This window comes from Gymnoscopelus microlampas, assembly GCF_963454915.1.
Source record: "Gymnoscopelus microlampas genome assembly, chromosome: 7".
In the NCBI taxonomy this organism is placed as follows: Eukaryota; Metazoa; Chordata; class Actinopteri; order Myctophiformes; family Myctophidae; genus Gymnoscopelus; species Gymnoscopelus microlampas.
Window position 1 is genome coordinate 17,470,680 of NC_139944.1, and position 13,842 is coordinate 17,484,521.

The 13,842-nt window shown below is 46.2% G+C and overlaps 1 protein-coding gene across 1 annotated transcript in view; it reads right to left on the bottom strand.

The window, feature by feature from the left end:
- The window catches only part of LOC311049271 (retinol dehydrogenase 12), a 35,911-nt gene that overhangs the window by 7,946 nt on the left and 14,123 nt on the right, over positions 1-13,842 (bottom strand). The window contains exons 3-4 of the mRNA XM_084062795.1: positions 6,799-7,038; positions 710-799 (exon numbers count right to left, since the gene is read on the bottom strand). Of these exons, the coding sequence (XP_083918921.1) occupies positions 710-799; positions 6,799-7,038 (330 nt within the window). The remainder of the gene's footprint in view (positions 1-709; positions 800-6,798; positions 7,039-13,842) is intronic.

Genomic DNA, 13,842 nt, shown 5'->3' on the forward strand with positions numbered 1-13,842 from the left:
GCAGATATACAAGCTATGAGCTTGTAGATCGTAGATTCGGGGAAAACTCGTGAAAATGTGTGCAAATCTTTGAATATATATGTTTTTTAAAGCGAACATTTTTAACTCAAGTTTTTGCTTCTAGGGATTCTACAAATGTCTCCTAAATCAGTTTAAACAAAAAAAAAACCTATGTTGCTATAATATCAGTGGTTCTCAAACTTTTTTCATGTCAAGGACCACCCAAAATGATATGTATATGTCTGCGGACCCCCCCATCTCACAATATTTTGTTATTTATATTTATATTGTTATTTATATATATTTTGTTTTTTTCAGGGACCCCCAGAAGCAAAGATTTGAGTTAAAAATGTATATACTGTATACATTCAAAGATTTGCTCACATTTTCACGATTTTTTTCAAAAATAGCAGATCTACAAGCTCATAGCGCGGCAATTGGTGCTGCACTATGTGCTTGTATATCTGCTATTTTTGAATAGCCAAAGAAATCTTAAAATGACACAGATGCGTTCCCGGTCTTAATGGATTAATGGTGTGTGAATGGGTGAAGCAATGTAAGGCACACTGTAAAGTGCTGCCCACATAGGGCATTCATAATATTATTAAGGGTTAGGGTTAGGATCAAGGATTTACTCTGAAACAATAACAGAGCCATAGATACATTAATGATTAGATAGGTAGATTAACATTTAACACGTGGATCTTACCCAGCAGCAGGTTGGTGAGAAGAAAGGGACCCAAATGATTTGTAGCAAAAGAAACCTCCAGCCCATCTTTGGTTATCTCAGTGGGTAAGCCTGATTGTAGAAGACACAAAGTATTAGAAATACTAACCGCGAAGAAATATTATTAGCAAATGACATCAGGCTATGCAGGTAAATACACAAAAGACTACATAACATAAGATTCATAAAATACAAAGTCATAAAATGCAAGACTAAAACCGTTTTAAAGTCCCACAAGTGGGCAGCTTCCCCTCTGGTTAATGGCTGGGGGGCTTTTGTGAAATAACAAGTGGTTCAAAGGTTATGACATGCACGACCATGGCCAATAAGGAAAAGGTGTGCTCCCACCAATGGGGGTGGGAGCCCAACAAAACCATGGGGGACAGACAACAATAAAATGGAGTAACCTCTGTCAGTCAGTCAGTCAGTCAGTCAGACGCCTCTGCCCTGCACAGTCTAATAGAAAGCACAAAGCTTTAAAAAATAAGTCTGCCTCATCCAGGCAGTTGGCCAGTAGCCACTTTGAGTGGCAGTTGGGACAAACGCAGTCAGTGGAGCAAACGCAGTCCGCACCAAAAATATTTACGATTCTGTCCCTATCGGTACATAACTCGGACGGCGCTGATTCGACTAGCAAACCATCGGCTGGTCGTCGCGGGCACTCGCGCCTGGAGGCGCTCGTGCGCGTCTCCTCAGCTTCAAGGTCTGCTGATTCGGCGCGCCTCCGTCATGGCCCAAAACTTATAATTATAAATTATAATGAAAACACATCCTTAAATGGAATTAAGAAATGGTTTTACCTTTAGTCTAGGTAAACTTAATTAATTGCAAAACATGACACCCCTTATTCAAAACAGATGGCGAATGCATTCTTCTCTTTATAGGACCTACACAGGTAATAAAATTGCCTGTGAGACCTTTATGAATTGAACCTAACAGTCAGCAGTCAGTCAGTCAGTCAGTCAGTCAGTCAGTCAGTCAGTCAGTCAGTCAGTCAGTCAGTCAATTAAATAAGCATGTCAAAGAGAACATGAAAAGAGCACGATCTACATACAAATAGCATAAGAACAGCTCATCTAGTCTATAAATAGTCTATAAATAGTCATGACTAATTCTTCCCATCTGAAACCCACAGGTCATTCATTTCAATATATTTCGTATTAACAACTATTTTGATGTATGGTGCCCATCCCTGTCTGTATTATGACACAATAGACTTATAGCTACAGTAGTAATTATGTCACCCCTGTGTCCTTGTTAATGTATGTTATGGTTAGACTCAAGTGTCTCATTGGAGATGAAAATTAATTACTTTACAACGTTGAGCCACTATTTCATCATCACTGAGCCAGATGTCATCGCTGGGAAACGCACACCTGCCTTTGGTTGCCCAGCTCACGTTCAATTTGTACCCACCTGGGTATAGTCTGGTGTTGCCAGACGATCAGAGATGTCTGCCCACCAATCATATCACCACTCCAATATGAAGACCCACCCTGAAGACTTTGGATTGGTTCTGCAATGCAGTTGTTGTGTTGTTGTTTTTTTTCACTCTCTAATTTGTTTCCAAATGAAAGCAGAGATTGCATCATTCTCTAGTTGAGGGAAGTGTCTGCTACCAAAAACTAAATGGAACTTTAGATAAACGGCCTACTTGGGGACATGCATATCGGGAACGATGCAAGCCGGGAATACATGGTCATCACGTTATGATGACCTCCTCTCTCCTACTTCTCATAGTGTACCTTTGGCTCTCACCCTCCACATGTCTTTTAAGTTGATAAAGATGCCTTCCTTCTCCTCCATCCCAACATTACTGCCAATGCTTTCTGTTCCATTTATATTGGCTATGCGACACAAACGTTACGCGAGGCTCGGCCAATCGGTTATTGCTGACCAATAGAAGTCCCAACCAGGGACTTCTATTTGCTAAGCAGCACAAACGTGACGTGACATGGCTGTGCCAATCCGTGAAGCCGGCGGTTTGGGTTGGCCAATCAAGGAAGCCGATGCATACAATTTCACAAATACAATGACAAATTGTGCGTCCTCCTCAGACCCGCGGTCAGACAGATACAGATATCTGTGGTTTTTCAGTTATCTGAAAAAGTTCTCCAAATTGCCATTTAGCTGCTCTGAGGTGTTCAAATGTGTGTTTCTGTGTCAGGGCTTTGACGAAAAGGTCACAGGGCCGACTTGAAAAAGAGCTGGAAATGTCAATGCCATTGGTTAAATGAAGTCTTTACTTCTCTGCCTCGGTAGTGCTGATAACATAGTTGAGATTAAATCAACATTCCATGAGTCGTGACACACTGGTGGCAAAACCAGTTATTTCAATGGGAACGATATACACGCACCTGGAAGTCTAAACCTTGCCCGCACCAACAACTATTATTCCACGTCTCAGTTCCTGACATTTGAAGTTTGATCTTTTTTAACTTTATTTCAGCTAGTTATTTCAGCTCACTGTTGCAGTTTTTAGAGTTTAAACTTAATCAACCCCTTGTGTCGACCTGCTAATCATTCCCAGGGCAGGCTAATAACGAACAAATTCCATTATCCCTGTCAGTAAATTGCATGAGAATGCGTAACAGATTGACTACTTTGTCAATCATTTGATTCTTCTAGTATTTCATGGACCATATGTGGTAGTGGAAAGCATTTTGACAAAGTGTACGTTTACACACATGCACATGTGTAGCTACACAACACTTGGCTCTGCACTATTATTTGCTAATTAGCTGAGTCTCCTGCAGGAGGCACGTCTGAAGCCTGTCCTGGACAGGAGTCTCCAGACGTAAAAACAGATGATGATGATGGTGTCATAAACAAGACTGAAACCATTTTAATGTCCCACAAGTGGGCAGCTTCCCCTCTGGTTAATGGCTAGGGGCTTTTGTGAAATAACAAGTGGTTCAAAGGTTATGACATATACACAATCATGGCCAATAAGGAAAAGGTGTGCACCCACCAATGGGGGTGGGAGCCCAACAAAACCATGGGGGACAGACAACTAACTAAATGAATAACCGACTGAACAATCAAACATTGTCTAGAGCTTTGTCACGAGGGAGGCTAATCAAATGTTTGACCTGAGGTTGATGCTAGAGAACCAGTAAAGGGGTCGCCAAAATCATTACTCAGGGAGTATGAATGTGAACAGCTAATTATATGGCAAGCTGCCAAATAGAGTGCTAGAGGGAATTTAGGCCTACGGGTGATGGTGATAGAGGAAATGTGGTCACCAAAATCAGTAGGGTTCATCCTTCATGGAGTATAAGTACACTCCGCAACTTTCATGGCAATTAGATTTTATATATTTTGTAAGTAAGTAGTCGAGTTTGAGTGGCTTATTGTTGGTATCAGCTGAGCAACGAGCGTGAAACAGCTCTCAAAGTCACTCTTTTAACACATAAACAAATACAAACAATGATTCTGCTAATTATGTAAAATCACAAAACCTAGTAGCCTACGGCATTTCTTAAAAAGAAAACTGTCAGCTTCCTGTTGATTTTACTATATGAAGATCTGGATCCGGATACTGGATTTTGTGAAATTATGTAGTGGTAGAATGAATGAGCTTTGTATGCGTTCATTTTGTGCAAAACTTTGCAACCCCAATTGTTCGGTGCCCAAAACCAATACATGAGCTGCTTGCATCTGTAGCCACCATGTGCTAATGATGGGGTGCTCCTTCCATTCCGACATCTCACCACTCCGACTAGTGGCTTCCGCGTGCGGTTAAGGTTAGGGTTAGGGTTAGGTATAGGGTTCGTCAACGTCGGAAAGGCGACATGTCGGAAAGGAGAAATGCACCCGCTAATGATTATTAAAATCATGTGGGACTCTCTCTCTCTCTCTCACGCACGCACACACGCAAGCGCGCACGCGCGCACGCACCCACCCACCCACCCACCCACCCACACACACACACACACACACACACACACACACACACACACACACACACACACACACAGTAATCAGCAATGGGAGCTCGATAAGCCATGTTGTGGAGTCCCAAAAAGGCATTTGAAGAGATTATTGTCTGTATGTCACAGAATGAGTCTGGATCTGTGAGGCAGACATGCAGGCAGTGCAAATTCATGGGGCCCCTTGCAGGTCGCTATGAGTAAACCCCTCACTCTTGTGACGGCCCTGCCCCTCTGCCTCACTGTTGGCTAACCGGCAGCCTTGGTGATTGCCAGAGTGGAGCAGGCCGTCAGGCCAACTTGGTACACCTGGGGTTATGGGTGTGGCAGAGTATATAGACCCCTTAACAGACGACGTCATACTGGCTGCGTGCAGCCAGTATGCGCGCAACGAAACCCATTATATCAGGTCTCGTTAGGACGCGTCTCACTAGCCAACACACACAAGAGGGGGTTGGGGTGTGCTGAAACCAGTGCACCCCGAAACAGGTTGGGAATTGATTGCGTGAAACAATCACCTGTGCGTCCAGGCTCAATGTTAGTAAACAAATAATTGGTCTATAAGGTCCTCTCCTTGAAACCTTATGATCACTCTCCATATCCACTCCAGAGCCTGTCTTGAGTGTCACTTGGCCTGAGTGGGCTCAGCCCTTTTGTTTGGTTTTGCACTTTCTATACAACACTCACACAGCACACTCCACACATTCACACACTGCATACATAACTAACTACTGACTTATTCACACCTCATTCCATTCCTTTTGTTTATTTCTAAGTTATAGTCAAATAAATATAAATTTAAATGTTTGCATCATGTGTGGACTCCCTTCTTTTGCCATGCAACCCTAGTGCATGACACTCTCTAACCACAACCACACAACAGATCTATCGAAATTCTACAATTCAATAAAACCAGTCATATTTTTCTCTCTCTCTCTGTGGCTGTGCATGTGCTCTTACACGCTTACAGCTGAATAGGGGAACTTCATTTTGAGTGTCCAGGTCTTTAATGTCAATCAAGACTAACAGCCTCATCTGTTTTCAATAGGCTACAAACGGCCCCATCTACCCTGCACCATCATGTCAAATGTGTTTTTAATTCAAGTTTGGAGAAAGATCTTTCAACACTTTGTCCATACCAACGACCAAGGACCTTGTTGGAAACAAGACCGCAAGGACTTTTATGAACGGACCTTCTAGACAAAGTATTTTAAATGTAATTGTGCTGTTTTAAATGTTCTGCCTAATAAAATATTCAATCAATCAATCAGATGGTCACAGGTATTGAGAAATGTTGTGATTACTATGGCAATGGACAAATGGGAAGAAAGGAGTATTAATTTCTGATTATTGAGTGGGCACCGATGGTCTAGTAGTGGTTAAGGCGCATACCACATCTACTGTAAGTCAGTGGTTCTCAAACGTTTTTGGCTCAGGGCACCCCTGTAAATAACCTTTTCATCCACGGCACCCCTTAATTATAGCACCTTACATTTATGTCATATTACGGTACATAGATATGTAAATCTTTCCCCTTAAGATACAATATGTCAGGAGGAAAACTTGAGACAATATCCGTTTCCATTATAGGACAGATTGAAAATAACTTTATACTTGAAGTAACCACTTGAACCCCAGCATCCCTATTCTGGGGGGAATATTCACCAAAAAACAACAGATCTACTGTACAAGCTCACAACGCATCACAACATGACACGTTGTGAGCTTATAGATCTGTTGTTTTTGGTGAAGAGATATGAGAATCCGAAGAAGAACGCATCAAGTACAGTGCAACTCAGGCCTGTTTTACTAAGTGGTTAAACTGAAGTGATATTGATGAATTCCAAATATTATCAAAGTATTCTGAGGCACCCCTGGACTTGCATCACGGCACCCTCGGGTGCCACAGAACCCAATTTGAGAAACCCTGCTGTAAGCCACACTGGAACACTTTCCTTTATGATGGACTGCTTTTCGTTATGTTGGATTACCTTCCTTCATGTGGATTTATTCCTTATGCGGACTACTGTCCTATAAACCTATAGTTACATTACAGCCATGATAGTGGACTGTATTTTAAACAAAGTTTGGAGCATTCTAGCTATATGCCAGCTCCTTCTATCCATGGTTGATCCTCACCTGATACTCCAGCATTGTTCACCAGAATGTGGAGAGCCTTCTCCTCTTCATTGACCTTCTCAGCAAAAGCCCTGACAGAATCCAGACAGGAAGTGTCCACCTGACGTAGGTGGACGTTCGCGTTCCCCGTCAGCTGTCGAATCTCTTCCAGTGCTGCGCTCCCACGTGCCTCACTACGACACGCCAAGATAACACGGGCCCCACGACGTGCAAAGTCCAGGGCAATGAACTTCCCAATCCCTGTAGGGCAGAGGGAGAGAAAATCAATTGGAATGGTTGCATGGGAGGAAAAGGGATCAGAATCAGAATCACTTTTCCAGAAGAGGAGTGGGGCAGCTCCTATATTCTCAACCTGTGGGCCGGGGCCCACTGGTGGGCCGTGAGGATACTGCAAGTGGGCCCCCAAATAATTGTCAAAACATTAAGATTAGAGTAAATGGCATGATCCCATGTCAACTTCATTAGAGTGCCAAAAAAACAAGTAAGTGCTACAAAGTAACAAGGATACCAAGTAAATATCAAACCTAGCATGTGTCTAAATAGCATACTATCTAAATAACATACTCAGCATCTGTGGACAAGCTGACAGCATACATTATCTAACTAAATAACATAGATTGCATGTGTAAGTAACCAATATAAATGGATAGGAGCATATACCCAAATAGGAAACAAGTACTGATACAAGTACAAGTTCCCTATGGGAAATCCAATACAAAGAATAATGCCAATCCAAGGGTGGTGGGAGTGACGTCAGGACTTCGGTACTCTATAGCAGTGGTTCTCAACCTTTTCAGGCCGCGACCCCCCAAAATTATCATATTTTAACTGCCCCCCTCCCAAATAATCATATCTGATCTCGGGACCCCCCAGAATAATCATAATATTTGATTTGGGGACCCCCCCACCCTGACAAGCACGTGTAGGGGTTGAGGCATTTTGTTTGACTCGGTTCCACAGATACATATTTGCCTCTTTCTTATATTATTTGACAATTTGGCCAATATAGTATTTATAGTACAGTTTGTTGATTACTTTTGATACGGTAATGCTCTTTTTCCATTTCATTTCATTTTTTATTTTTTTTAGGTATTAAAAGTCCTTAAATTGTCACTTTACTGTCATCTGGGTATCCCCCCAAAATCATGTGGGGACCCACAGGTTGAGAACCACTGCTCTATAGACCCCTTAACAGACGACGTCACACTGATAAGAACCAGTATGCGTGCAACCAGTATGCGTTAAATGAAACCCATTCTATCAGGTCTCGCCAGGACGTGCCACACTAGCCAACACACAAGAGGGGGTTGGGGTGTGCTGAAACTAGCGCACCCCGAAACAACAGGTTGGAAATTGATTGCGTGAAACAATCACCTGCGCATCCAGTCTCAATGTTAGTAAACAATTAATTGGTCTATAGGGAAGTGAAAGAGGGGAGATCAGTTACATTTTAGTTCAGTTATTATTACTCAGCAACCTGACACACCCATGTCATGCACATTGTTAATGTTATCCTGCACTGTATGTTGCAGTGCATAGTGTACACCATGCATGTGTGTGTGTGTGTGTGTGTGTGTGTGTGTGTGCGTGCGTGCGTGCGTGCGTGCGTGCGTGCGTGCGTGCGTGCGTGCGTGTGTGTGTGTGTACAATAAATGGCTAAATCAACCTACAACATTAATCACAATAGACATGTAACCCATTTCTTAACTCAAATAACATATGCAATAACAAAACCATTGGTGTGCACCCCGGGGCATGGTCGAAATGTAATATCTGTCACACACTGGCATACATGGGACACTATACAAAATTGTTTGACACTAGCTAACTACTAACTTTGGGTTGTACTTTGGCTGGATTCTGTTCTGGCCTTCCAGTCAGGGAGTTGTAATGGTGGGAATAATGAAGCCAACTGCTTAGATTAGATTAGATTTATTGGTCCCCGTGGGGAAATTCGTCTTCACTGACTGTACATTACATAAAGGACAATTTCACATCACACAAGACAGACAACAAGCAACAAGACAACTGGTGTCAATAGGACAGATTTTTCAGCGGGGCCTTTTGTTCAGGACCTCGATAGCTGCAGGAACCAGGCTTTTCCTAAAGCGGCCCCTGTTAAATGTGAGTGTTCTGTACCTGCGCCCTGAGGGTAGGAGATTGATGAATTTGTTGAGTGGGTGGGTGGTGTCTTGAACTATGGAGTTAGCTATGCGTGTGATGGATCTATTGTTCAGTTCTGTGAGGTTGGGTGTAGGGAGACCGATGATTTTAGCAGCTGTTTTTGTGATGCGTGTGAGTTTGGCCTGGTTTGTGACAGAAAGCATAGTGCTGCTGTGTGTGTGTGTGTGTGTGTGTGTGTGTGTGTGTGTGTGTGTGTGTGTGTGTGTGTGTGTGTGTGTGTGTGTGCGTGCGTGCGTGCGTGCGTGTCTAAGGACATTACTTTCTTCACCCACTGCCAGTGAAAACACAAAGACTTCCTACAGGAAATGGCCATGTTAAAGGACAATAAACATCTGTTTTATTCTATCACACTTCCTTATGTGGATTCTACCTGGTTGGTTTATTGTAACTATGTGAAATATGCGGGTTTTACCTTTCCTGACCACAAACTGGTCTATTGAACAGCACAGATGTATCTGTCAGATGTTTCAGATTGTATTCCAATGGACTATGATTGGCTTTCAAAGTTTGCTGGAGGGGCCCGTTTTGCACAACAACATGCTACAACCACCACTGGACCGATCAGTGGTAAACTTTGCATGCACACTCCCAGTAGGCCAAGGAAGAATCTTCACCACATTTTGTTGTCATCGGCCTGTTATAGCGCCACCATGAGACAGATCTTTGCGAAACACATCTTCTGTTACTACTCCTACAGATTGTGTCCTCACACAAATCAGTATAGGCCTACATGATCTCTGTAGTAATGTGATCAAGCCGTATCTGTCACATTTCTCATATTCCATTCTGATTGGCTATGATTGGTGTCCAAAGTTTGTGGGGGTGGCCCGTTTTGAACAACATGCCACACATGATGAATGCAGCGCCCAATTGCTGTGAAATGTTGCACTTACATTCCCACTGTAGGGGCCAAAATGTATATTTTGCTTGCCATTTTATTTTTGTTTGGTTTTTCCCACGCTTTGGTTTGATGTCCCACTTCCCACAGTAATCAACTGATTAGCTCCTGCTGTGTGTCTGTTCATTACCTTTTAGTTTATTTCAGGTGTGTGTCTCAGGCTGCTGGGCATTCAGTGAGAGAATGGGGGTGAGCTAGGCTCAATATTTTCTGTTGACCGTTTTGCTTTATACGTTTAGCCTACATTTCATTAATTTACTTTTCAGCAACATTTTTGGACCTTATTATTTTGTATGAATAAATTCACCTTAACTGCAATAAGTTCTCTGGTTTTGCTTGGAAACGCGTCACACAGTATCTGCCGAAGCTCAGCCTCATAGCACCACTTCTAAATGGTTTTTGAATATTGGGAAGAAGTAGTTGCTACAATATTGTCAACAGAAAATAACCCGCACCACGACTCATCTATGGACCAGGATTCAATGGATTGGAAATGCAATTAATGGACATTTGAATCACGGGAGTTCTGGACATTTGATCGTGGGGTTCTATTTCATCCTTCCTGACTGCCAGAGGCAGTGCTTAACACTGGATATATCCGTCTCACGCACGTGCAGTCGAGTAATTAATATCAACAAAGTCACAGCTGTGACATAATGACGGTGGGCGTGGAACGCAGTAGCCAGCGTACATAAGCCCACAGCCGTCATTAATGACTTCCCTTTGATCTTCTCGCAAGCTACGCGTTGCAGGTTTGAGGTTCTAAAAAACAAACTACTAAACCATCGTCTTTTTCGCAGGGAGCCCTGTAACCTACAGTAGGTTGGAGCTTCGCGTGTCGCGTCCTCCAAGGGCTGCGATTAAGGCTCGCTATTTTCTGTTCTTTCCGAAGACCAACATAGCTCCCCAGCAGAGCAGTGTTTGCGCGGCCACGCTGTGGGAAACGCACAGGTTGGTATAGTAATCAGAGTCTGTTTTCGGTCTCTGTCTCTTTATTATTTAAGTTGGAAAGACGCCATATATATATATTTAATTTGCATTTTCTGTTGAATTGCATGTTTCAGTAAACTGAACAGCCTATGTTGCAGATTTAAGAATTTTTGATTACCTGTTGAGTGTTTCCGCTCTTTACGGTGTTTTCTTTTGAGTTGAAATTATAACTGTCTCCCTATAGTGGATCGTATTATAATACTTATTTCAGCTTTATAGCTCTTTCCCATTTTTGGGTGTTTTTTGTTTGTTACTAGGGGTGCTTTCGCTCCACAGTAACTGAGTTGAAGTTCCCAAAGCGTGCACGCTTAGTGGGTGTTTTTTGTTTTTCCTTCCGGAGTGTTTTCGCTCCGTTATATACTGGCCATGGCACATGCGTGCCGCGCCTGCGCGGTGCCTTTGTTGCCCGACGATGGCCATGACGAATGCCACAGGTGCCTGGGTGTAGCACACCTAAGGCAGGGGCTGACAGAGGAGCAGTGCACAAACTGCAGTTTCATGCCGCATGATCTGAAGCTGGCCAGACTGGCTGAAGTGGAGGGGCAGCAGCCAGAGGACCGGATGCCCCCATCTGGTGTCCCTCCACAGGCAGGCAGGCGGCGGAAAGGGTCTCCGCACCGTCATGCCCCGCACAGCAAGGAGAGGAAGAAGGACCATCTGGCTACCAAGGTAGACACCTTGGCATCCCAGTTTGAGGAGTTGAAGGAGCTGCTCCTTAATATCCAACCGGACAGGCCTGTTCCCCGGGCCGGCAGTCCACCGGCAGCCGCCCCTGCCCCAGGGTGGGAGGTTGATTCACTGTCGACAATGGCCTCCTGTACCGACTTCAATGATGGTCCAGAGGAGGCAGAAGAGGCCACCCACACCTCATACCCCGGCTCTCAGCGGTCGGGAAGTGAGTCTAGAGCGGGCTCGGGGCCTGCCTCGGCTTCAATCAAGCCTGTGATCCGGATGGCGCTGGCACGCCTGGGTCAGGACGAGGCCCCGGCAGCAGCAAGGCCTGCAAACGTTTTCTTTAGACGCGCTCCACCTCAGGCTGCCTTCACTGTACCTCCCGCAGAGCAGTACATTCAGGAGCTCCACAGGTGCTGGGAAGACCCCAAGTCCCAGACCCATCGGGTCTCCGACGCTAGGGCCTTGGCGTCTATGCGGGATGCGGACAGGTACGGGTTGGGCAGCATGCCATCAGTGGAGCCATCCATCGCCTCCCTGATATGCTCACCCGATGAGGTCCTGCGGCCGGTTTCCCGTTGCCCCAGGCCCCAGTGCCGCATCACAGATGACCTGCTGGTCAAGAGCTACGACGCAGCGGCCCGTGTCGGCCGCATAGGCAACTCTCTGTCACATATCTTGCTGGCCTTGTCCCAGTCTCTGCAGCCCCTGGGCACGGCGGCTCCCTCAGGCGCGGAGGCTACGTCTGCCGCAGACACTAACCCAGGCATGGACGCTTCCGTCCAGAGCCTGAGCGACGCTTCTCTGGAAGCGTTCGCCTACATGACAACGGAGCTTGGCAGATTACTGTCAACGCTGACTCTGACGCGCCGACAGGTGTGGCTGGCTCAGTCCCCACTGTCGGAGCCATGCCGGAGGGTACTCCGTGCACTCCCCGTGGTCCCGGGGCAGCTGTTTGGCCCTGCAGGACAGCAGGCCTTGGAGCGTAGCCTCCAGGCCAACCAGACACGGCAGCAGTATGCCAGCCTTCAGGGGCCTTCCCCTGCAGTGAGGCAACGGCCTGCGCCAGGTTATGGCACCGGTCGCCCCCGGCCACAGCCGCGGCAGGACAGCTACCCGAGGTCCTCGACCTTCGAGCAGCCCGACCAGCGTCGCCGCGCCCCTACTCGCCCAGGCCCTCCACGTCCGGCACCTCAAACGCAGAGGGCTCGAGGGTCTGGGTTTCGCCCCTCAAGGGGCCAGAGGGGTAGGCAATGAACGCATGGGGCCGGCGGTGGGACGCTTCTCCCAGCAGCAGCTCAGCTACTGGGAAAGCTGCGCTTCAGACCCTTGGGTGGTGGCCACGCTCTCCCAAGGGTACAGTATCCAGTTCCGCCGCCGGCCCCCCACTTACAGCGGGATCAGGATGACCATCGTCAACGATCCCACCAAATCCGAGGCACTCAGACAGGAGGTGGCCACCCTCCTGGAGAAGAATGCCATCGAGGAACTAGATCTACATACACGGCAAGGTGGGTTTTACTCAATGTATTTTTTGGTTACAAAAAAAGACGGAGGTTTTCGCCCTATACTGGACTTACGGGGGCTCAACGCCTACCTGAAGGTGTTGCCCTTCCACATGTTGAAGACAGCGGATGTGCTCCAAACGGTCAAAGTGCACAGTTGGTTCACTTCAATCGATTTAAAAGACGCATACTTTCACGTCCCTATAGCCCCGCATCACAGGCAGTACCTGCGCTTCGCGTTCGAAGGCAGGGCCTACCAATTCAGGGTGCTCCCGTTCGGGATTTCCCTGGCCCCTCGGGTATTTACGAGATGCATGCGGGCTGCGTTGGCCCCAATGCAGGGCCGGGGCATGCAAATCCTCCCATACCTGGACGACTGGTTGGTCTGTGCTCCAACCAGGGAACAGGTGGGGCGGGATACGGCGGCCCTAATACGTCATGTGACACGACTAGGTCTCACAGTCAACCACAAAAAAAGCTGCCTTGTTCCCAGCCAGAGGGTTGTATTTATCGGCTTGGCCCTGGACTCCTGCCGAATGCTGGCCTCTCCCACTCCTCAACGGGTGGAAGCCATCCTGCAGCTTCTTCTCTGGTTTCGGGGGAACAAGAAGTTGAGATTCAGCCTTTTTCTCAGGCTGTTAGGGATGCTGACGTCAGTGACTGCGGTAGTGCCACTGGGCCTCCTACGCTTGCGGCCATTCCAGATCTGGGTCAATGGCCTACATCTAGACCCAAAGTTCCACGGGTCCAGGAGAGTCAGGGTATCCGGCAGCTGCCTCCTCACACTACAGCCCT